Source organism: Triturus cristatus, chromosome 11 (assembly GCF_964204655.1).
Source record: "Triturus cristatus chromosome 11, aTriCri1.1, whole genome shotgun sequence".
Taxonomy (NCBI): Eukaryota; Metazoa; Chordata; class Amphibia; order Caudata; family Salamandridae; genus Triturus; species Triturus cristatus.
This window is the reverse complement of record NC_140594.1, coordinates 628,182,156-628,207,983: the sequence shown is the minus strand read 5'-3', so window position 1 is coordinate 628,207,983 and position 25,828 is coordinate 628,182,156. Positions and strand designations below refer to the sequence as shown.

At 47.4% G+C, this 25,828-nt stretch overlaps 1 protein-coding gene across 1 annotated transcript in view; it reads right to left on the bottom strand.

Annotated features, from left to right (window-relative positions):
* IKBKB (inhibitor of nuclear factor kappa B kinase subunit beta) overlaps positions 1–25,333 on the bottom strand; it is a 432,685-nt gene extending 407,352 nt beyond the window's left edge. The window contains exon 1 of the mRNA XM_085634081.1: positions 25,148–25,333. Within this exon, the coding sequence (XP_085490207.1) occupies positions 25,148–25,165 (18 nt within the window). The 5' untranslated portion in view covers positions 25,166–25,333. The remainder of the gene's footprint in view (positions 1–25,147) is intronic.
* Between the last annotated feature and the right edge of the window lie 495 nt (positions 25,334–25,828).

Here is a 25,828-nt window from a genome sequence, read left to right as displayed (position 1 = left end):
AGCAAAATTCTTGAAGTTAGTCCAGCGGGGGTGTAGCAATGCAATTCCTGTGATAAGATGCATTTTTTCAAAAAACGTATGGGTACCTTTTTTAGCAATATTTATAAGGCTAGAGAGATAACTGTTGGGGATAACTGGCCAAAATTGGGGGAGGAGGCATTGAAGACTTTCTCTCCCCAGTCTAGAACCAAATTGATAACCTCCCCAAATGTAACTTAAGCAGATGGGCCAGATAATCTCCCCGTAATTCTGACAAAGTCTAATACTATGTGGTCGGAAACTTTATTTCCAAAGGTTTTTATAGCCATAACCGAGTATATTCACACCAGCTGGAAGAATGCAGTAATTAAACCAATACATAAACAAGCATTGAAAATGAAATAGGTCTCGCCCTTGTGTAAGTTAAAGCAATTCTGTTTGTAATTAGGCTGCTTTTTAGCTTTGCTTTTATTAGTGTTTTTCAAACTTTCATGTACATAACACACATATATGTATATGTATGCATGCATTTATATAGATATGCAGATGTGTATATATATATATATATATATATATATATATACATACATACACACACACACACACACACACACATACATATATAAATGCATATATATGTGCATATGTGTGCACGTAGAGAGGTGTAGAGAGGTTAAGAGTAGTAGAGAGTAAGCAGTAGAGAGTGAGCAGTAGAGTAGTAGAGTGAGTAGTAGAGTGAGTAGTAGAGTGAATAGTAGAGTGAGTAGCAGAGAGAGAGTAGTAGCAAGTAGTAGAGAGTAGTAGAGAGTGAGTGGAGAGTAGTAGAGAGTGAGTGGAGAGTAGTAGAGAGTGAGTGGAGAGTAGTAGAGAGTGAGTTGAGAGTAGCAGAGAGGGAGTAGAGAGGAGCAGATAGGGAGTAGAGAGGAGCAGAGAGTGAGTAGAGTAGCAGAGAGTGCGTAGTAGAGAGTAGAGAGTGAGTAGAGTAGAGTAGTAGAGCGTGAGTAGAGTAGTAGAGAGTAGTAGAGAGTGAGTAGTAGAGAGTAGTAGAGAGTGAGTAGTAGAGTAGTAGAGTGAGTAGTAGAGTAGTAGAGTGAGTAGAGAGTGAGTAGTAGAGAGTAGTAGAGTGAGTAGTAGAGTGAGTAGTAGAGAGTAGTAGTAGAGAGTGAGTAGAGTAGAGTAGTAGAGAAGTAGAGAGTAGTAGAGAGTGAGTAGTAGAGTAGTAGAGAGTGAGTAGAGTAGTAGAGAGTGAGTAGAGTAGTAGAGAGTAGTAGAGAGTGAGTAGTAGAGAGCGAGTAGAGTAGAGTAGTAGAGAGTAGTAGAGAGTGAGTAGTAGAGAGTAGAGTAGTAGAGAGTGAGTAGAGTAGTAGAGAGTGAGTAGAGTAGTAGAGAGTGAGTAGTAGAGTGAGTAGAGTAGTAGGGAGTAGTAGAGTGAGTAGTAGAGTAGTAGAGAGTAGTAGAGTGAGTAGTAGAGTGAGTAGAGAGTGAGTAGTATAAAGTAGTAAATAGTGAGCAGTAGAGTAGTAGAGAGTGAGTAGTAGAGAGTGGTAGAGAGTGAGTAGTAGAGAGTAGTAAAGAGTAAGCAGTAGAGTGAGCAGTAGAGAGTGAGCAGTAGAGTGAGCAGTAGAGTGAGCAGTAGAGTGAGCAGTAGAGGGTAGTAGAGTAATAGAGTGAGTAGTAGAGGTAGAGAGTGAGTAGTAGAGGTAGAGAGTGAGTAGTAGAGGTAGAGAGTAAGTAGTAGAGAGTGAGTAGTAGAGAGTGAGTAGTAGAGAGTGAGTAGTAGAGAGTGAGTAGTAGAGAGTAAGTAGTAGAGAGTAAGTAGTAGAGAGTAAGTAGTAGAGAGTAAGTAGTAGAGAGTAAGTAGTAGAGAGTGAGTAGTAGAGAGTGAGTAGTAGAGAGTGAGTAGAGAGTAGCAGAAAGTGAGTAGTAGAGAGGAGTAGAGAGTAGTAAAGAGTGAGCAGTAGAGTGAGTAGTAGCGAGTAGTAGAGAGTATGTAGAGAGTAGTAGAGAGTGAGTAGAGAGTAGTAGACAGTGAGAAGTAGAGAGTAGTAGAGAGTGATTAGTAGAGAGTAGTAGAGTGAATAGTAGAGAGGGAGTATAGAGTGTGAGTAGAGAGTAGTAGTAGAGAGTCGTAGAGTGAGTAGTAGAGAGTGAGTAGTAGAGAGTGAGTAGTAGCGAGTAGTAGAGAGAGTAGTAGAGAGAGAGTAGAGTGAGTAGTAGAGAGTAGTAAAGAGTGCGCAGTAGAGAGTAGTAGAGAGTGAGTAGTAGTGAGTAGTAGAGAGTGAGTAGTAGTGAGTAGTAGAGAGTGAGTAGTAGTGAGTAGTAGAGAGTGAGTAGAGTAGTAGAAAGTGAGTAGAGAGTAAGTAGTAGAGAGTAAGTAGTAGAGAGTAAGTAGTAGAGAGTGAGTAGTAGTGAGTAGTAGAGAGTGAGTAGTAGAGAGTAGTAAAGAGTGAGTAGTAGTGAGTAGAGTAGTAGAGAGTGAGTAGAGATTAGTAGAGAGTGAGAGTAGAGAGTAGTAGAGAGTAGTAGAGAGTGAGTAGCAGAGAGTGAGTAGTAGAGTGAGTAGTAAAGAGGGAGCAGTAGAGAGTAGTAGCGAGTAGTAGAGTGAGTAGAGAGTAGTGGAGTGAGTAGTAGAGAGTGAGTAGTAGAGAGTAGTAGAGTGAGTTGTAGAGAGTGAGTAGTAGAGAGTGAGTAGTAGGTAGAGAGTAGTCGAGAGTGAGTAGTAGAGAGTAGAGTAGTCGAGAGTGAGTAGCAGAGAGTAGAGTAGTAGAGAGTGAGTAGATAGAGAGTAGTAGAGAGTAGTAAAGAGTGAGCAGTAGAGTGTAGTAAAGAGTGAGCAGTAGAGAGTGAGTAGTAGAGAGTAGAAGAGAGTTAGTAGTAGAGTGAGCAGTAGAGAGTGAGCAATAGAGTGAGCAGTAGAGAGTGAGCAGTAGAGAGTAGTAAAGTAATAGAGTGAGTAGTAGAGGTAGAGAGTGAGTAGCAGAAAGTGAGTAGTAGAGAGGAGTAGAGAGTAGTAAAGAGTGAGCAGTAGAGAGGAGTAGTAGCGAGTATGTAGAGAGTAGTAGAGAGTGATTAGTAGAGAGTAGTAGAGTGAATAGTAGAGAGTGAGTATAGAGTGTGAGTAGAGAGTAGTAGTAGAGAGTCGTAGAGTGAGTAGTAGAGAGAGAGTAGTAGAGAGAGAGTAGAGAGAGAGTAGTAGAGAGTAGTAAAGAGTGAGCAGTAGAGAGTAGTAAAGAGTGAGCAGTAGAGAGCGAGTAGTAGCGAGTAGTAGAGAGTGAGTAGAGTAGCAGAGAGTGAGTAGTAGAGTGAGTAGAGAGTAGAGAGTAGTAGAGTAAGTAATAGAGAGTAGTAAAGAGTGAGCAGTAGAGAGTGAGTAGTAGTGAGTAGTAGAGAGTGAGTAGTAGTGAGTAGTAGAGAGTGAGTAGAGTAGTAGAAAGTGAGTAGAGAGTAAGTAGTAGAGAGTGAGTAGTAGAGAGTGAGTAGTAGAGAGTAGTAAAGAGTGAGTAGTGTAGTAGAGAGTGAGTAGAGATTAGTAGAGAGTGAGAGTAGAGAGTAGTAGAGAGTGAGTAGCAGAGAGTGAATAGCAGAGTGAGTAGTAGAGTGAGTAGTAAAGAGTGAGCAGTAGAGAGTAGTAGCGAGTAGTAGAGTGAGTAGAGAGTAGTAGAGTGAGTAGTAGAGAGTGAGTAGTAGAGAGTGAGTAGTAGAGAGTGAGTAGTAGAGAGTAGTAGAGTGAGTAGTAGAGAGTGAGTTGTAGGTAGAGAGTAGTCGAGAGTTAGTAGAGAGTAGAGTAGTAGAGAGTGAGTAGATAGTAGAGAGTGAGTAGATAGTAGAGAGTAGTAGAGAGTAGTAAAGAGTGAGCAGTAGAGTGTAGTAAAGAGTGAGCAGTAGAGTGAGTAGTGGAGAGTGAGTAGTAGAGAGTAGAAGAGAGTGAGTAGTAGAGAGTGAGTAGTATGCCAAAGCCAAGTTACACGGCGCGCGTTTTTAACAAAATAAATATAAAGTCGTCAAACTACTACAAGCTCCGTACAGGAAACAGCATTCCCATTGCTATAACACCAAAATGCGGCAAGCTGTGTACTTCCAAACTATTTAAACCTCGGAAAGCTTAAGCATGGACAGCGACTTCGAAGCCAATGCCTTTGAATTAGAATCAAAATCTATTAACGAACCACACCAGCCACTGGGTGCCTTCAAACCACCTGCCTCTTAGCTGTTCGCATTTGCTTCTCTATACAAGTAGATCTTCGCATAAGTGTGAATGAAGATTAAAAAACGGAACTGTCAAACAGCAATAACAACATGTGGTGAACAACATTTATGAAAATATTTAAGAATGCCATCTGGTTGCTAGGAGCAACTGCAGAGGCTGTACCGGAAGTATAAAGATACTGTAATATGGATACGTAAAACAGCCATTGACATTTTGTTGATTTCACGTTTTTTAATTCAGGCTTGTAACATCGACATCTTGGATGTCTCGTACACCAACAAAAAAAATAGGCACGCTCGCTTTTCCACGAGCCAAATGCTGACACAGAAAGAAGTTTGACTCGCTTGTGTTTTTCCCTGACATGCTAACATGTAGATAGTGCTTACAGAGTAATTGAAGGAGGCCATGTCCCTCCGCAAGTAAACAATCACATCCCGGTTGGCGGGCCCAAAAGGGGACAGGGTGGCAACCTTTAGTGTAATGATTGCCTCCGGTGCAATCATTACACTGTGTTTTGCATCAGCCATGACGCAAAACAACACGCACCAATGAAAATTGGAGGCGGAGCCGCGAGACGACTTCTGGAATCGTATCGATACCGAGAAGCCTCGTAAGACGAGAGAACCGCATGCGCTGCTTACGTCACGAGACCTAAAAAGAGGAAATGGATGTAACTGGTAACTACCACTTGATAAACTTACTAGATGTTGGTGCAAAATTGTATAACAAGATCTTTCTCATTTCATTAAAGAATTGGATTGAGTGTAATGAAATAGTAACAATGGAACAAGGATGCTTCAAACGTGGGCACTTAACAGTAGATTATTGCTTCAGCTTGTGGCCCTGGGGTAAAAGGGGAAGGAACAACTGGAAGTCTATTCTGTTTTGATATTAGCCCGCCTTTTGATTTGGTGAATCGCAGTATACTCTGGGCAAAGTTATGATAGCAGGGTATCCCCCTATGTTTATTGGTAATCTTGCAGGAACTTCCTTCTCAAAATTGGGCCCAAATGGAGCTTGACCTTGACGGGCCCCCTCAGAAAGAATACCTCTAGGAAATGAGTGAAGGGAGGGCTGCATCTTGGCCCCTACGTTGTTCTCCTTGTTCCATGCATATCTCCCGGGGGTGCTGGCTGCTACTCAGTCATTTTTGCCGAAAATAAGTGGTAGACATGTGCTATGCCTAATTTATGCAGATGATCTGGCGACACTAGATTTGACCCAAGTAGGCCTACAGCGGAAACTGAATAGATTTAACGGTTACTGTGAGGCAAACAATCTAAAGGTGAACTTGGGAGGAACAAAAAGAATCCCCTTTAGGGAAAAATCCAAACCGTTTAAGTGGTTCCTGGATAATATGAAGGTGGAGGTGCTATCTTCCAACAAATATTTAGGTATGACGTTTAAAAAAAGCTGAACCGGACCCTACAAAAGGAATTGGTTGAGACTCGAGCAGCAACGACTATAGGGGCCTAGTCCGCTTTAACAATACCTTTGGTGGTCCATCTTGGTCTACAGCACAATGGTTCCCAATCAATGTCTTTAAGGGGCTGAGGTGTTGTCCCCAAGTATGGAGGGAAGTTGGGAGAGATGTGAGAATAAGTGTCTGAACACAATTTCTAGGACTCCCAAAAAAGTGTGATGGGTCCGGCAATAAGACAGGAAGGGGAATCTGCAGGCCTGGAATTTCTTGGCCCGCAAAGCAACCCTGCAATTTTGGGATAAACTTTGGTCCTCGGAGGTACAGAAGGTTGCAGTTCTCTGTGCTTCTGAAATAGGAAGCAGTGAGTTAAGGTGGGCAGTGCATGTCAGAAACAGGTTAGGTACCATTGCAGGGGCCCTAAAAAAGGAGAAATTTAAGGTGACTGAGGTCTCTCACCTTTCGAAAGGAGAGTCACATATGGCCAGAAGGGACTCTAGATTGGCTGATATGGGGTATGTAGAGAAAAGACCCTCTGCAAATTATATGTTAGAATCTTGGGAAAATAGGAGGATAATATCCTGTACATATCAGCTCTTCCAGATGCCCTTTTACATGTATTATAAAAATGTCCAGGTGGCTTTGAATGTCAGTTATCAAAGGGCTGAGAAATGTTACTTTTTTGGGCTGTGGAGAATAACTGCACATGCGGATTGAGGTTTCAAAATATTAATGTGCATTTTTTAATGGTCTGTCGCATTTTTACAGTACTCGTCGCTTGATTTTAAAACCGCTTTCATATAAAACATGGCAATAATGCATTTACACTTTTGTTGAACATGGAATTTTTAGATGTTGCGTGTGTCTTGGCAAAATATTAAAAAATATGCTTGGGTTATGATGTAAAGAACCTCGAGCAAAGATTATTTAACCATATACTCCAGAGTTTATGGGGTTAGGGAAGAAGGGTTTGTATTGGAAAAATACATTTAAGTGACTCGGACATGACAAGAAGATTTAGTTTGTACTGGAAGAATTGGGGGGGGGTTGGAGGGGAGGTCAATGTAAAAGGTTTAAACAGTTTTATGAATTGATATTTTAAAGACAAGAGTCTAAACATTAATACATTTGAACTTAATAATCTAAATTCAACTGATACTTCCCCGCCCGGCTGCCTGACGGAGAGCCTTAGTATGTTGAAGAGGCATGCAATTGGGAAAGGTCAACACTATGTATTTGAATTCTTAGATCTTATCAAACAAGCCCTTTGAAACTAGAGGAGTTTCTTGAAATTTAGCCTGGAGAGCCATGGTATCAGGTCATCACATCCTCTTTTTTGGCCTGTTCTGAGATACCATAAATAACTATATGGTCTCTCCTGGATCGATCTTCCAAGTCTTTCACCGTGCACATGAGAAATAGGACATCCTGACCTCAATCTCGACTTGGTCATATTTGGCTTCAACTTACTCAAACCTCTTCTCTTCAGTATTGAGACAATCTTGAAAAGCAGAAGTATCAGAATACACTGTTTTTACTTCTTATGATAAATGGGTCATCAAACACAGAAATTCCTTTCAGAAAGGTGTCCAATATTTTCACTGCATCCTTGTTAAGACATTGGCATAGTGTTAAAAAGTGCTACGGAAAACAAGAGCTACTGTGTCAGGTGAACGAACATATGAGCACTGGTAGGCAAGTCTGCCTAAGTCAATCTGGGAAGCAGTTCTATGCAAAGCCTTCACATAAGCATGTGCCTCTGTGCCTCACTCCAGAGAACAGGGAACACCGGGATGATAAACTTTCCTCTGACAAAAGTGTTCGGGTCACTCTAAACAACTAGAACCTAGGTTGGATACAGTGGTTATAAAGGAGGCACTGAAAAGATCAGAACATGAGGAAGGTGGTGAGAGAGGTCCTGTTGCTGCACCTACAATAGAAGAGAAGAATGTCCCATTAATAATGCCAGGCAGGAAAGGGGACCCTGCTTCATATTCAGATATGGTCCATATAGCTGTGCAGTCTCAGTGCTAGGTCAGGTCAGTGAGAGGGTGGAAATATACAAAGAATGTACTGAACAATGGCCTATGTATCCAACAATAGCATCTAGGGGTGTAGGTCTCATCAGCAATATAAGGCGGGCTTATCACATTACAACCTAAGGACCAAGTCACATAAGTCCTAGGTGTTATACCAAACTGACTATGCTGCATAAATTCACAGTAATGATGGGGGACAAACAGAAGCAGGAACCAACAGGGAGATACCATAGGCACATCTTGCAAGTTTTTTAAGCTGCAGTTAGCCGGAATATGGTAAATCAGATTTTGCCAGGTTGCTCACTGCCCTTCCCTGCCAAGCTTAATCATTTTCTGCGACCAATAGCTTCAAGCACACACTGCCAAATATTTCCGATTTGCTGATCCCCAATCATAGCAAAAGCCAACTTTGCTGTCACAGGCCTACAGTGATGACTCAAGATTAGTGATGGTGTTTATTGTAAGGGGCATCTTTAAACACTAACCCAGGCGAAGCAAGAGGCTCTTAGGCTCCTGGGGTCTTGTCCAGCTGTGCCTTGGCTGTTCGCGCTCTGTGGCCCCTGCCGCTGCCCCGACACCGCCGGCCGCAGAGGACTACAGCTCCCAGGGTCCCAAGCGGGGCACTTCCGCCCGACATCGCGCCCGGAGGCGTTTATAAACGCGAGGCTTCCTCCGCGTCGCAGGATGCGCGCGGGCGGCGCCGGGCTGAGCCCGGGCAGAGGGCGGGCCGTCTGTGGCCGTCCGGGGCCAACGGAGGCCGGGCCGGGCCACCCCCCTTTTCCGACTGTGATAAGGACACTGTTGTAAGGTACTGTGATATTTGCATTCGGTGTGACTATTGGTAACCGGTTGCACGTTGTGGACTCAATGTTGTTGTACAACGCTGACTAGGTTTGTGCCCTTTGCATGCTACATACTGTGTTTCTGTGGTGTGCAGTTGGACTTTGCAACCTGAACTCTGTGGTCCCAGGAATACTGGTTAATTCCAGACCTGCTCTCACATAGATTCCTTACTAATTAGTGTTCTATTTAAGGGTCTTACCCGTGGTATAGATTCATTCTTATTTTATGTCTAATGTTTATATTGTTGGTATCATTTCATAGTAAGTGCTATTTTAATTGGTAGTTTTTGTTTTCTTTTGTTATCTTTTATTTTATTTTAAGGCAACATGTCCAAGTCAACTGGGACTCTTCGCCCTATTGTCTCTACACTTGATAATTATTTAGTTAAAGTTGTAGACAAGATCAACAAGGAACGTAGACTATCCCTGGGTCTCGCCAGTAATTCTGGGCCTGAGTTTACGAGCCAATTAGTTTCTGTTGAGATCCACTCCTCTGATGATAGCCAAGTATTGGCTCCTATAGACTCTCCAGTGAGGGTGGGTGCATGTGTAATTGAGTCAACTCAGGCTCCCTTGTTTGACACCGATCCCTCCAAGGTATCTGATATTAGTAGGTCTCCTAATGTTACTGTTGCATCGACCCCTGTGGTCCCTAAAATGCATAGAGTATTAAGATCAGGGTCACACCTTAATAGACCTGTCCCGCCTAAAAAGGGGGGCCGCAAAAGTAAAAAGAATATTGTCTCTGTTTCTAATGCAGGCTCCTCTGAGCACACCTGTTCAAATAATGACGTTAATTCTACCCACGTGATACTAGCCCCAGATCAGCTCGAGTTGCTAATTAGTATGATCGACAGTAAGCTAGATAAAATTATCATACCTCTCTTAGATAAACTTGAGGCTGTATCTAGGGAAGTGAACAGATTGGGCGAATTGGTGCAATCTGGATTTAATTCCAATAATAGCCCTCAACCGCCCGCTGCGGTAAGCGGGACTGCGGGTTTGCCCGGTAAATGCGTGCAACCCTCCAATGACTTATCCAGTATTGGCCAGATATGTGCGGGCTCTATTATTCCCTCACAGCCATCGAGTAGGACCAATCCGGCTATTGAACGGCAGGGCTTTGGCGGTAATTTAACACGACCCACACCTGGGGATACACCTAGTGCTATCTTAGCCAAGTTTTCCTGCCATAATGGTACCCCCCCAAACGCAGCTACCTATGCCCTGGGGAACACGACTAGGATCTCTGGAAGGGGGAAGTTTAATAACTGTGGCCTCCCCCAACCAAATTTGCCGCCTGACTGCGCACCTTATGTGGCAGTTTTGACCAACGTGCCACCCATCAGAGAGGACGGGCCTTACCTCTCTGTGGAATCATATGATTCCCTCAAAAACAAAACTGTGGCATGGCTTAACCGTGAATGTGGTTTTTCTGTGGCTATGGCGGATCGGATTCTGGCTACTACCAGAACCAATTGGATTGAAATGTCCCCTAAAAACATTCCTGGTGATTGTGTTATTATCAATTTTAGTACCCCCCCACCTTGCCACGACAGCTTTGATTCGTGCTACGTCCCGCCCCAGCACTGACCAGGGCATCTCACTCCGTCCACTTGGCTTTTTCTATAGTCAACATATAGAGCACTTTTCAGTGCACCAGGGGGGAGGGAGACCGAGGAGAGAAGAGGTGTTTAGCTTGGTAAACAGCCTCCAGGTCGATACTGCTAACCGTTTTCAATGCCTGAGTGGGTTGGACCAAAATGACTGACAGGAGGTGGGTGCCGTGTTGGGGTTAACAGAAGATCCCATATTAATGGACAAGACGGGCGTCCCCGTTGTCTGCACGGAACCTCGAACAGAGGAAGGTAAGGAACCCCCGGAATCTCCGGGGAACCTAGATCTGTTGGCTAGAGGCCTAAATGCATGTTCGCCAGGGTTGGAGGAGAAAATTCCTGTGTCATCAATAGTCTGCATGCCCCTGGGTAAGGAGGGAGATCCAGCAGGTTACCCTGTGTTAGATAAGGAGTCCCTTAACACTGCCATCTTCCAACAGGGTAGCAACTGTACTAATTTGGGGACAGGTATCCATGCCTCTTCTGGTTGTTATATTGCAAGTTGGAATATCGCTGGAATTAGATCAAAAGCAGATAGTCTGGGGTGGTCGGAATTTTTAGATCTTTTTGATATAATCTGTTTACAGGAAACTTGGTGCACTGATTTCAAAGGCTATAGTGGTTTTAATTCATACCAGCTACCCGCTACTGGCTCGGTATCGGGAAGAGCTAAGGGGGGCCCTACTTGTCTTGATCTCAGTTAAAGCCCCTTTGTCGGTCACTAAATATGTTCAAGTCGGGGCTCACGCCCAGATTCTATGGCTGCATATAAGTGGAGGTAGGAACATCCTTTTAATCAACTTTTATAATAATCTTTTTACCGATTCTAGGGATCAGCCGGTTAAAGATCTCTCAAAGGCACTGGAAGACTTTTTCAAGGACTCTAATGAAGTTTTTGACCTGTTTTTCGCAGGGGACTTTAATATTACTACCTGTCCTTTCTCAGAGGTCAACGTATGCGGATTGGTGGACGGTCTTGAGGACGGGATTCTTCATTTTCAACACAATTATTATGGAGACGCCCTAAATAACTTCCTTGCCTCATATAACATGTATATTATGGCCAATGAGAAAAATGCAAAGGGGGATATTTGTCCTACCTTTATAGGCCGGGGAACGAATTCAGTAATAGATTTTATTTGTATTTCCCCGGGTCTTGAGGCCTGGATTACGGCCCCAAAAGTAATTGATATTCAACTCAGTGACCATAACTGCTTGGTAGCAAAGGCTATGTTATGGGATAATGATGGTGCCCATATCTCGGGCCGCACTGTTAATAGTATTGAGGCCGAACGTCCCAATGGCACAAGACTCAGATGGAAGGGGGATAAGGCAGACATTACGTCCGATTTTATTATATCCAGTTGCCTGGTAGATATTATCGCGATCCTAGAAGATAATTTAGGTACCCTTTGCTCTATCGAGCATTTTATTAGTATTAATGCGGCCATCAACTTAAAACTTACAAGTACATGTAAATATAAGGAGGATCGACCGCGGGGTTGGTTCAACTCAACTTGCACTCTAGCCTTGAGGGAGCTGAAATCTGCTCTGTTAGCTACACCTAGAGATAAGGGTCTGGTCATAGATTTAAGAGCCAGATACAAAGAAACCCTTAAACGTAGGAAAATGGAACTCCGGCAGGAGGCATGGGATAACCTGACCAAGGCAGCCGAATTGAACAACTGTTCCCTGTTCTGGAATACTGTCAACTCCCCATTTCTTAAAGATGACAAAATTCCGGAATTAACTTCCAACGTTATGCAGGCAGAGTGGGTCTCGCATTTTTCGAAACTTTTCCAGTCAGATGGTGCATCTAATGTTTCAGGGAATAGATGGCCGCATATTCCATTAAATTTTACGGTACAAGAGGTTTTAGATAGTATACCTATCTAATCTAGGACACCCCCGCGCCGCACGGCCACCAGCTGCTGCGTGTGCCTCCTCGCTGCCCCTGCTACCGCCGTGTGACCATGCCCCCTGCCACCGAGCGGCGTGGTCTCCTACGCGATAGCGCTGTGCTCCTGCACCTTGGTCTCCTGTTGTGTGCCCCCTGACTGCTGAGTTTCTCTGTGTGCATTTGTGGTATTTACTTTGTTAATTTGTTCTGTATTCGTTGTTCGCCGGTCCCCCTGTCTCTCGTTGTCCTCCCTGCCCGCTTCCCGCCACCGCCGCTAACCACGCCCCTTTTTCTTCTGTAACCTCCCCGCTCCCGCCTCCCAGCTGCTCCGCCCTCCCTCGCACTTGGCCATATATGGCGACCGTGCGACGCAGGTGAGTGTGACCTAATCTAGGACACCCCCGCGCCGCACGGCCACCAGCTGCTGCGTGTGCCTCCTCGCTGCCCCTGCTACCGCCGTGTGACCACGCCCCCTGCCACCGAGCGGCGTGGTCTCCTACGCGATAGCGCTGTGCTCCTGTACCTTGGTCTCCTGTTGTGTGCCCCCTGACTGCTGAGTTTCTCTGTGTGCATTTGTGGTATTTACTTTGTTAATTTGTTCTGTATTCGTTGTTCGCCGGTCCCCCTGTCTCTCGTTGTCCTCCCTGCCCGCTTCCCGCCACCGCCGCTAACCACGCCCCTTTTTCTTCTGTAACCTCCCCGCTCCCGCCTCCCAGCTGCTCCGCCCTCCCTCGCACTTGGCCATATATGGCGACCGTGCGACGCAGGTGAGTGTGACCTAATCTAGGACACCCCCGCGCCGCACGGCCACCAGCTGCTGCGTGTGCCTCCTCGCTGCCCCTGCTACCGCCGTGTGACCACGCCCCCTGCCACCGAGCGGAGTGGTCTCCTACGCGATAGCGCTGTGCTCCTGCACCTTGGTCTCCTGTTGTGTGCCCCTGACTGCTGAGTTTCTCTGTGTGCATTTGTGGTATTTACTTTGTTAATTTGTTCTGTATTCGTTGTTCGCCGGTCCCCCTGTCTCTCGTTGTCCTCCCTGCCCGCTTCCCGCCACCGCCGCTAACCACGCCCCTTTTTCTTCTGTAACCTCCCCGCTCCCGCCTCCCAGCTGCTCCGCCCTCCCTCGCACTTGGCCATATATGGCGACCGTGCGACGCAGGTGAGTGTGACCTAATCTAGGACACCCCCGCGCCGCACGGCCACCAGCTGCTGCGTGTGCCTCCTCGCTGCCCCTGCTACCGCCGTGTGACCACGCACCCTGCCACCGAGCGGCGTGGTCTCCTACGCGATAGCGCTGTGCTCCTGTACCTTGGTCTCCTGTTGTGTGCCCCTGACTGCTGAGTTTCTCTGTGTGCATTTGTGGTATTTACTTTGTTAATTTGTTCTGTATTCGTTGTTCGCCGGTCCCCCTGTCTCTCGTTGTCCTCCCTGCCCGCTTCCCGCCACCGCCGCTAACCACGCCCCTTTTTCTTCTGTAACCTCCCCGCTCCCGCCTCCCAGCTGCTCCGCCCTCCCTCGCACTTGGCCATATATGGCGACCGTGCGACGCAGGTGAGTGTGACCTAATCTAGGACACCCCCGCGCCGCACGGCCACCAGCTGCTGCGTGTGCCTCCTCGCTGCCCCTGCTACCGCCGTGTGACCACGCCCCCTGCCACCGAGCGGCGTGGTCTCCTACGCGATAGCGCTGTGCTCCTGCACCTTGGTCTCCTGTTGTGTGCCCCTGACTGCTGAGTTTCTCTGTGTGCATTTGTGGTATTTACTTTGTTAATTTGTTCTGTATTCGTTGTTCGCCGGTCCCCCTGTCTCTCGTTGTCCTCCCTGCCCGCTTCCCGCCACCGCCGCTAACCACGCCCCTTTTTCTTCTGTAACCTCCCCGCTCCCGCCTCCCAGCTGCTCCGCCCTCCCTCGCACTTCGCCATATATGGCGACCGTGCGAACGCGCAGCGGTCACGCGCAGCGGTCACGCGCAGCGGGCGCGCCGATTGTGCGCCGAAGGCGCGCCAAAGGTAAGCCCGTCTGCGCCCGTCCGCGCCTGGACCGCGCCCAGTGCCAGGACCCCCGGCCCCCACAGACGGAAGACGACCCGATTGTCCTACAACGCCACCGAACTCAGCGCACTCAACACCGGCGGCATCCCTGGATGCTACCGAGCCACCCCGAAGCACACCCACGGACCCTTCAGCTGCCACGCCTGCAAGTTCACCTGCATCCGGACCTGCCCCACACCTGCAACCACCAAGCCGAACACCAGCAGCAACCACCTCAAGTGCATCCTGCTCAACACCCGCTCCGTCCACAGGCACGCCGTCGAACTTTGGAACCTCCTCGACACCACATCTCCTGACGTCGCCTTCCTCACAGAAACCTGGATGAACGCCTCTTCAGCGCCCGACATCGCCATCGCCATCCCAGAGGGCTACAAGATCACCCGGAGGGACCGCTCCGCCAACCAGTTGGGAGGAGGCATCGCCATCATCCACAGGGACACCATCCACATCACGACCAACATCGACGACACCCTGACAACCGCCGAACACCTACACTTCCAGATCCGTACCGACCCGAAGACCACCCTCAGAGGCACCCTGATCTACCGACCCCCGGGACCACGCACACAATTCAGCGAGGACATCGCCGACTTCGTCAGCCCGCATGCCCTCCCCTCCGCTGACTACATCCTCCTGGGGGACATCAACTTCCACCTGGAGAACAACAACGACCGCAACACCATCACCGTGCTCGACAACCTCGCCAACCTCGGACTCAAGCAGCTGGTGTCCACCCCCACCCACCTCGCCGGACACACACTCGACGCCGTCTTTTCGTGCAGCAAAGAAATCGCCTTCAGCCACGCCACTAGACTCCACTGGACGGACCACAGCTGCATCCACTTCAACTTCAGAAGAACGACGATCCACCACCACCAGCAACCGGTTGCCCGAAGAAGCTGGAACAAGATCACAGCTGACCAACTCGCCGCTTCCCTGAGCCAGCACCCTCCCGCCAGCTCAGCAAACCCCAGCCAGGCCGCCGACAACCTCACGAAGTGGATCAGCAACTGCGCGGACGAACTCGCCCCTCTAAGGACACCGCCTAGCAGACCCGGCAGCAAGAAGGCCCCTTGGTTCACCGACGAACTCAAGAGCTCCAAGAAGAACTGCCGAGCCCTCGAGAAAGCCTGGAGAGGGGAACCAACACCAGACAACATTACCGCCCTCAAGCTTGCCACCCGGAAGCACCACCAACTGATCCGCGCCACTAAGAAAACTGCATTCAAGGACCGGCTGGACAACAACGCACACAACTGCAAGGAACTCTTCAACATCGTCAAAGAGCTCTCCAACCCCAACGCCGGAAACAACGACATCACCCCATCGCAAGACCTCTGCAACTCCCTCGCCTCCTACTTCCACAACAAGATCGCGGACATACACAACAGCTTCAGCACACAACCGACGCCCGCCACGACCGAACCACCGCCCACCACCACCCTCCGCGCCTGGACTCCGATCCGCACGGAAGACACCGTCCGCATGATGAACTCCATCCACTCCGGATCTCCAACCGACCCCTGCCCTCACCATGTCTTCAACAAGGCCGACGCTGTCATCGCTACCCACCTGCGGAACATCATCAACACCTCCTTCGACACCGCCACCTTCCCGGAGAGCTGGAAGCACGCCGAACTCAGCGCTCTACTCAAGAAACCTACAGCGGACCCCTCCGAACTCAAGAATTACCGCCCCATCTCGCTCCTCCCGCTCCCAGCCAAAGTCATCGAGAAGAACGTCAACAAGCAGCTGGCCGCCTTCCTCGAGACGAATGGATCCCTCGACCCCTCACAGTCGGGCTTCCGAGCCAACCACAGCACCGAGACCGCACTCATCGCGGCTACCGATGACATCCGAGCCCTGATGGACAACGGAGAAACAGCGGCCCTCATCCTCCTAGACCTCTCCGCGGCATTCGACACTGTCTGCCACCGCACCCTTGTGCAACGCCTCAACAACGTCGGAATCCAGGAGAAGGCACTGGATTGGATCAGCTCCTTCCTCAACGGAAGAACACAGAGAGTCCGCCTACCACCGTACAAGTCAGAGGCCACCGAAGTCATCTGCGGCGTCCCTCAAGGATCCTCGCTGAGCCCCACCCTCTTCAACGTCTACATGAGCCCCCTTGCGGCCATCGCACGCCAACACAACCTGAACATCATCTCCTACGCTGACGACACCCAGCTGATCCTCTCCCTAACCAACGACCCCGCCGCAGCCAGAGCCAACCTTCACGAAGGAATGAAAGACGTAGCCGAGTGGATGACGACCAGCCGCCTGAAACTGAACTCAGACAAGACGGAGGTCCTCATCCTGGGCTCCTCACCCTCCGCCTGGGACGACTCCTGGAGGCCCCCCGCCCTGGGCTGCGCACCCAAACCGACAGACCACGCACGCAACCTGGGCTTCATCTTGGACTCCTCCCTCACCATGACCAGACAAGTCAACGCCGTCTCCTCGTCATGCTTCAACATCCTGCGCATGCTACGGAAGATCTTCCGGTGGATCCCCACCGAGACCAGGAAGACGGTCACCCAGGCCCTCGTCACCAGCCGACTGGACTACGGCAACGCCCTCTACGCCGGAACCACCGCCAAGCTCTAGAAGAGACTCCAGCAGATCCAGAACGCCTCAGCCAGACTCATCCTCGACATCCCACGACATAGCCACATCTCCGGACATCTGAGAGACCTACATTGGCTTCCCGTCAACAAAAGAATCACCTTCCGCCTCCTCACCCACGCACACAAAGCCCTACACGATCGAGGCCCCAGCTACCTCAACAACCGCATCAACTTCTACGCTCCCAAACGACATCTCCGATCAGCCAGCCACGCCCTCGCCGCCGTCCCCCGCATCCGAAGAACGACAACAGGAGGAAGATCCTTCTCCTACCTGGCCGCCAAGACCTGGAACTCCCTACCGGCCGACTTGCGCCTGACCCAAGACCACCTCTCCTTCAGGGAGAAGCTCAAGACCTGGCTATTCGAGCAGTAGCAGCACTCCCCCCCCCCCCCCCCCCCCGAGCGCCTTGAGACCCTCCGGGTAAGTAGTGCGCTATATAAATGCCTAGGATTGATTGATTGATTATACGGGACAGTAAAGGGGGGAAAGCACAAGGCCCAGATGGGGTCCCAATTGATGTGTATAAATTGGTCCCAGAAAAATGGGGGCCCCTGCTTACCAACATCTTTAATGCAGCCGTTAGTAACGAGATGCCCCCGACATGGGAAGAATCCATCCTAATTCCAATTTTTAAGAAAGGCAATCGTGGGGAAGCCAAGAACTATCGACCAATTTCCCTGCTGGATTCTTCTGTAAAAGTTATGAGCCGAGTGCTCCTAGTGAGACTGGAGGAATGGGCGGAGGAAAATGGTATTTTAGCTGAGAGCCAGTTTGGTTTTAGGAAGGGTCGCGGTACGATGGAGCGGTGTCTAAATCTAGAACTGCTCGTCGGTAAATACACTTTGGCTAAAACCGGCACTATTTACCTCTGCTTTGCGGATCTAAGTAGTGCCTTTGATCTGGTGGATCACGGGATTCTCTGGGCAAAGTTGTTAGAGATGGGGGCCCCGGAGGGTATCTTCTTCTTTCTAGCTTGCCTATATACCAAACTGAGAGCATGTGTCCGTTATGGACCGCAAGGTGAATGTACACCCATGTTTAAGATTGGGCGTGGAATACGCCAGGGATGTGTGTTAGCCCCATTGCTTTTTACACTTTTTATTAATGAGATAGACTCCTTTCTTAAATCTTTGGCAGTGGACGCTCCCAAAATCAATAATGAATATGTCCCTGTGTTACTTTACGCGGATGACGCGGTTTTAATTTCACGTACACCATATGGTCTTCAACAGCTGCTAGATGGTTTTATGCAATTTATTAAAAGCAGAAAGTTAGTTTTAAACAAATCCAAAACATATGTTATGGAATATGGCCGTAGGCTCGGAAAGAAACAGCCTTCCTTTTTTATAGAGGGTCAAAAGGTTCAGGCTGTTGACAACTTTTAGAATTTAGGGGTTACTTTTTCAAATAAAAACACTTGGGCAAATGAACATAAGAATGTACGGTCTAAAATGGCCAGGAGCGCTTATGGAATTTTTACTATGGCAACTAAATTGGGAGATAGGCGGGTAAATGACATGCTGAAAATTTTCCAATCATTGTGTGTTTCAATCGCCTTGTACGGAGCCGGTATATGGGGCTATGCCCCGGCAGGATCTCTTCAGGTCGAGGAGAACGAATTTCTGAAGAAACTTTTGTGCCTGCCAAGGTCTGTTTCTAATGCCTTAGTGCATAATGAATTGGGTATTCACCACCTTTCCGATTTGATTCTCCTTAGACCCTTGATCCTATGGCGCTCCATTTGGACTAAAGAAGAGACCTCTTTGTGTAGAGCTATCATCTCTGATTGTCTTACTTTGGACTATTTTACAAGGATCCCATGGTTGAAGTATGTTATCGATAACTTTCGGGAGTTCTTCAACATCAATATTATTGTGGACCACCATGGGGCAGATGTGTTGTCCAAATCTGACCTTAAGCAGTGTCTCCTATACCAGGCCTCCATCAAGAGACACCAGAAAAGCTCTTATCTTTTATCTTATGTTTTCTACCACGATTTAAATGAAGTTGTGGGTTTCCAACCTTATTTGTCACAAGTAACCTGGAAGGCACATCGGTTTGTGTTGACCAGACTTAGAATGGGAGTTGGCCACAACCTTGTTGCCTTCCCCTCTTTGAATTTACATCCAGTCGGTCCATGTCCATGTGATAACTCTACTCCCCAAAGCACTGTGCACTTTCTTCTGCTTTGCCAGTTGTATAAACATCTCCGGACAGCTTATCTGAAACCCTTGTTTGTAAAATTTGGGGTCAGATCACTACATGACTGTATGCGTTTACTTTTTAATTTGCATCATCCGGATGTGTGTTTTTATACGGCCACTTTTCTTCTCAAATCCATTAATGTTAGGAAAAGTATGCTTTTTTAACTATTGTATGTCGATGAATTTTTCTGCCTCTGAATATTTTAATAATGTTGTCTTCTAATGTTGTGCTTTTATGAACTTGTTCTATGTTCGAATAAAGCCTTATGAAATGAAATGAAATGAGGAGAAGAGAAGAATGTCCCATTAATAATGCCAGGCAGGAAAGGGGACCCTGCTTCATATTCAGATATGGCCCATATAGCTGTGCAGTCTCAGTGCTAGGTCAGGCCAGTGAGAGGGTGGAAATATACAAAGAATGTACTGAACAATGGCCTATGTATCCAACAATAGCATCTAGGGATGTAGGTCTCATCAGCAATATAAGGCGGGCGTATCACATTACAACCTAAGGACCAAGTCACATAAGTCCTAGGTGGTATACCAAACTGACTATGCTGCATAAATTACAAGGTAATGATAGGGGACAAACAGAAGCAGGAACCAACAGGGAGATACCATAGGCACATCTAGCAAGTTTTTTAGGCTGCAGTTAGCCGGAATATGGTGAATCAGATTTTGCCAGGTTGCTCCCTGCCCTTCCCTGCCAAGCTTAATCATTTTCTGCGACCAATAGCTTCAAGCACACACTGCCAAATATTTCCGATTTGCTGATCCCCAATCATAGCAAAAGCCAACTTTGCTGTCACAGGCCTAGAGTGAAGAATCAAGATTAGTGATGGTGTTTATTGTAAGGGGCAAACCACTGTGTCCCTGGGAGTAGTAAAGGTTCTATTCAGTTCTGGAGCTCAGCAGTCATCCACTCCATCATTGGGGTGTCAGCGCTGGTCCCCAACCTACAGCAACTGGGTCAAGAACCGTAGCTTCCAATGGTGCTCTAAAAGGAAGCAGCCTTCTTGGCTGTGTCCCAGCTCCACCTCCAAGAGCATTCATCTTTATCTTCTCATGTAATTGGATCCAAAATTGCAATGGTGCAATCAACTGACAATTAGTGATATCCACAGTGTACCGGTTGGGCTTTTATGGGAGGAGTACATTCTGACAGAGCTGAGGGCATCTGGAATAGTACCTTGAGAGTGTGATGCATTGCCGATGTCCATTACGCCGCCATCAACAATATTACCATAACTACCTAAGACAGTATGACACTGTCTTCATACAATGTAGCTTTCAGGAATTGAAGTTTGTTTCATAAGTGGATGGCACCTAGAGTGTTTAAGGTGGAGAAGGTGGGCGTATCACATAGTGGTGCTGATGTAACGATAGTGTGGGTGAATAGTCCAAATTATCACATAGGCTTGAAAAGATTTTGGGTGTCCACGCACTACTCTTTGCAGGCAGAGGGCGAGTGAACTAGTTTCTTTTGAAAAGTGGGCTTGGCTTCTTATTGCTCGCTTATGGGTTGAAGGGTTGGTGAAGCTGGCATGCATGATGAAGGATAATAACTCAATATTAAAAGTGGAGTGAGAGCCTGGTGGGCAGTAGATGATGTGAAAAGTGATGGTCTGTGCAGTGGTCATCAGGAAGTTGTAAGACGGCAACATGAAGTTGTTGGAAGTGAGCATGATGTGGGAGTGTGTATGCCCATGACATTTGTTATGTGGCCACGATGTCCCCAAATCTTACAAAAATCCATGTGCTAGAAGCTGCAGCTATAGTGAGATGCCTCCAACCAAGACTTGTGTTACAACCTAACATACATAACAGTGACGTACAAAACCAAAGAGGAACAACTCTCAAGGTACTAGTGACAGAAGTCTCCAGAACATAAAGGTTATGTTATTTAGATTTGTATAGTGCACGATTACCCCGAGGTGCCTTGGCGCTAGCGCTGATTTAGTCCAAAATCAGAAGGACAGCACAGTGATTGTGCACCATGACGTCACACCCCTTAACCTGCCTTACACTCTCTTGTGTTTCCATCACTCCCCAAAACCCTATCAGTGTAATAATCTTACTCCGGCAACACATTCCTGGTCAGCATTCCAATCATTCATCCATTCGATCACACAGCAGTGCAATTTAACGCCCAGTGTTTTCCATAACTCCATTTCCTCCCCCTTTGCACCTAAACCTACCTGCCTACAAACATTAAAAATTTACAAACCCTGCAACTTCCAGGCCCCTTCACAGTACAAGACTTTTTCACAAGCTAGTTATTCCGTGTTTGCCCCCACACCATCTAACGATATTCTGCAGTTAATCTAACAATATCATAATTTCCTCCAAGTAATATTCCCAGCACTCCTAGACACCCTAGCAGCATTTCCCACCACCCAAGTCTCCCTTCTAACATTTCCTGTATAGTTTGTTTTCTTAATTCTCCTACCACCTCCTTATTTCTCTTTTGCCACCCTGACAAAAGCAGGGCTGCAAAAGTGCTAAAGAAATAATCAACAGCATAATCTCCCGCACTTAAAGTGAACATTTCAATCCCACTGAACCATCACGCTCTTCCAGTGCTCCTAGGTACCCTCTAGCCATATCAGATATTCTTCAGCCTTCCTCATGAACCAACTATTGCTTCCAGAGACTCCTTAACAATTTGGATCATCTCCAACCTCTAGAAAACTCTCTACATTTCCAGATAGCTTCCCAGCTGTAGCCCTAAACTAATGTCACTCCTAGCCACCTTACATTCTCAATCATGCTCCAAGGTTCAGAGCAGAGATGGTAAAGAAGGGCCGCAGTCAGGGAGCATACCCAGAAGCCAATCCTATGCCTGGATATAGGTCCATAATATAGCACATGAGACCTCTCAACTGTGTACTGGTGCAGTTTAACAATACTCAACACACAGGCGCCTGTGCACTATCAGGTTATGCTGTGAAGTGCCAAACAACAGGTTGCAGAGGTTTCGAGGGACTGGAGGTTCTTTTTGCATGCAACAAGATACCACTCCAAATCCATCACTTCAAGGATACCTTTTGAGGTCTTTGCTGTAGACAGCGCATGTAGTGTCTCACAGAGACATGCTGGATCTACTTTGTGGGCTTCAGCATGCCCATAGGCTTCCCATTTGCTGGATCCATAGCGCCTCTCCTATTCTTTCTCCTCATTTGTCCATAGCATCCATTTGTCATGCCTCTTCCTGCATTTACCCCTCCCCGAGAGCAGGGACCAAGTACGCTATCCCTCCATTAGCCCTCATTTTATGACCATTTTAGAAACTTCCTTTTTCTTGGATTAGCAGCCTTCATCAGGAGCACTGGTGTTTTCATTTGCTCCGAGCACAATTTTTTTCCTTATCCCATCTCGGTTCTTATTCGCTCCTTGCTTCTGTATCACTTCCCTTTTATTTTCTTGGTATACAAGCCCTCCTCAGGAGTGCGGCTGTTTTCATTCATCCGAGCTCCATTTTTTTCTGATCCCGTCCCGCTTTTCATACGCTCATTCCATCATTGGGTGTGCATGGGGAAGGGCGGGGGCAACGGTTCACGACGGCGGTGTGGTTTCACCATTCAAGTGTTTTGTACAATTATAACAACTTTGTGCTGGTGGCATAAGTTTATGGTTTCATTGCACACAAAAAAAATAAGAATCAGGGAGTGCCGTGTCTGCTTCTCCCTGAACCTCGGTCTCGCTCCGCATCTGATCATGTTCGCGGCAGTTGCCGGGATACAAGGAAACAGCTTTGAGTTGAGTCCGATGCGGCAACTCCCTCCCTGGAGGCTGCCGTGCACTAGCTTCCCCCACCGCTGACCTGCAAAGCTGCGCTCCCATGAAGTCCTGTGGGGTGTCGCTTTCTGCTGCTTTTGCCACCTCAATCACTCTCTGTGATTAGGAAAAGAAAATGGAAGTGGGAAAAACCAGCGAGCCTGATGACGACTGCCCCAGCCTAATGGCCGCAGAGTGCAAGGCCTTGGCCAGCAACAGGTGGGTCCAGGATTACCGTAGCTGGCAATCAGTGCTCTCGTAGTGGTCTCTGGCACTGTACGACCATTGATCGCCTCTTCCCCCTGAGACCGGATACCCAACGTCACGCTGCAGCCTGAGCCACCTCGAACAGCATCTCTCTTCTTGCAGCAGCCTACAAGGGCTCTTGAGATTTCAAGATGATGCAAGATCCAAGGCCCTTTCGGTGAAGGTAAGCTTGGCAGCGGATAGGCACTGAGAGCTCCAGGCGTGTGGGACCGCTGGCAGAGTGAGGAAAGTCTTCATAGTTGGGTTTGCATGTGTCCTGTATAAACCACTCTGAGAGAATGGTCCAGGCCTTTCATGACAGCTTGTGAGGGATCCCCATCTTGCTCCCTTGTAGTTGTACTTCTGTTCCTTTTGTTTTGGAATCTTCCCTATATATTTGTCTTTGATTCTCTTGCGCACTCTCAGAGCAAGTGACTGCACCCCATTTGGGTGCAACCTCTCTTCTCTTGCAGTTTGGCTCACTCTCCATCTCTTCCCTTGGGATGGGCATGCCGTTGCATACGCATATATATGTAAGTGGTAAGTAAGTGCAGTGAAGTAAGTTTGCACTTGCATCTCTTTTCCATTTAGTGAGTTTCGCAATTGTGCCTCTTCCCTTGCAGTAGATGCACTCTCCGTCTCTGCCCTTAGTCAATTGCACACCCATCTCTCCCTTGTAGAGAGTAGCGCTCACCCTTTTCAGTTAAGGGCACTCTCTATTATATGTGAAGTGCACTCTCTACCTATCCCTGTTGTGTGTTGGGGGAAGGAGTATGTGGACCCTGCTGTATGTAGTGTGCATTACTCATTGCATTAGCACGTATGCTCCTCGTTGCATGGGTGGGCTCCTGCATTCTATCCCTCTTGTTTGCACACACTTCTTGTTGCATATGTGGGCCTTAATTATGGGTTCGGTCAGTTTACGTGAGTGCTTTGTTTCTGTCGGTTTTCCGTCCCTCCTTGGTTGTCCTTTGCAGCATGTCGGATGCAGTTTTGTCAGATGTGCTTCTCCCAAGTAGGTCCCCAGTTAAAAAAAAAAAAATGTAATCAATTGGGGCATGCGAAATTAATGTAATGTATTTGCTAGTTGAATGTTGTCTCCTGAAAAGGAGGAGGTGTTTGAAGTCAAAGTGAGAACAGCTAGACATTACTGCACCTTTCCCGTCTCAACAACCCATCAGGAGAAACGAGTTGGCCAAGTGATGGCCAAGATATAAAAGTGTTTCACTTTCTCAAGCTCTATGTAGTACTAAGTGTGTACAATTTCACTGAGTTTTTTTTAGCCCTTTATTTGTTAATCACTACCCATGTTAACTGAAGTGAGGTTTATCAATCTTAAACGAAAAGCTGGGTTCAAAAGCTACAAGGAATCATGCGGGTTACATTGACCGGTTTATGGTGGGTAAGTCACTGAGCAACTTTACTAAGAGTGGGACGTGTGACCAGCGCATCATATAAGGCTTTCTGCAACATAAGAATTAACCCACAGAACAATCTTACTAGCAAATGAACTCTGTGACTTGCAGTTTTCATCCAGTGTTCTGCAGCAACCTTATAAACATTTTAGTGGTTACACTCAGATCTATGCCACAAGTGCATTAGCCACGCAGGTTATTATACCAGCATTATATCCCAAAACTTAAATAAATCTCTGCTGCGAGTGCTTTGCCAACAAAGCGATCTTAAAACGCGGTCTGTTTACATCCAGAGTACAGCCAGAAAAGTTCGTTATGGCATTTCTAGTTGCAGACAATTTCGTCGAGCGTAGAGTTTGTGGAAATAATGCTTAAGAACCGGCAATCTCTTGCCTATGAATAACTCCGCTATCTTTCTGACAACGTCCACCTAGTTTTTATTGGGGGGGGGGGGCTTTCGGAGTAATTGCATGCATGACAATAATCCCAAAGTAAGCGAGAGAGAGAGTTAGTGCAACCGAAAAAAAAGCCCCAAAAAAGTAATTACTTTATTGCTCTTTTGCTTTAATTTCATCACATATTAAAGAGGTAAATGCCCCTGCCCTGTCCCTAAATGTTAGCATGCACTTAATTGAATTCAATTTCCAGCACAGTGTTCAGGTATTTTTTACTTTCCTCTCAGTGCTGAGAAGTGTAAAGGGGCTTCCCAAATAACCTGACTCGAAATGTCAACAATCGAACCCGAGAGAACACATTCACTCAGTACTCTCCCTCACACGCACTCCAAGTCACACTTGCATAGCTCTCAGAGGACCCCCGCTCACCACTGGCTGAAGGGCCATGGCTGGCCGGCTGTGCCCAGTTTAGCGCCGGGGCCTCCTAGATGGTGGGCTGCAGTGCAGAAGGGGCGGGCCTTCCCCCCATCCAGCGACGGCCGCCAAATATATTCCTTGTTGATATTTCGGCGTCTGCACTTCCTCGTTTACTTCCTACTTCTGACTTGCACGCATGTGATTAGTTGGGCGTGGACACAGAGGGAACGCTGCAAAAAGTCGTAGAAACAGAAGAAGGACCAGCCCCCTTTGAGGCGGGCCAGGCGCAATGTCCAGAGAAAACAAGGCCAGTCTGACAAATGCTAACCAAGTATTGCAAATAAACTAAGTGAATTTGTTGCCGCCGTGGACAGATACATGCTTAGAAGTACAGTTTTCAATCACAAGCTTTTATTTCTGATAACAATGTATTCTAGTAGTAGAAGCCTTGGCACACAACTGAAGATAATCTGCACTCACTTAAATATGAAAAGGCATAAACTCGAAGTAAAGAAGAAGAGGATTCGATCCGCAGCTGCCAGGTTTCCAGATTGGTTATGCGTGACATTTCTATGGTTTAGGCTGGGTATGAATAACATCCTACTGTCAAATGTGCAAACTTCAAGTGACACTTTCTTGCAAGTAAATCAAAAGAATGATCAGTGCAGCATATTGGTGTAATTCGCACAAGGA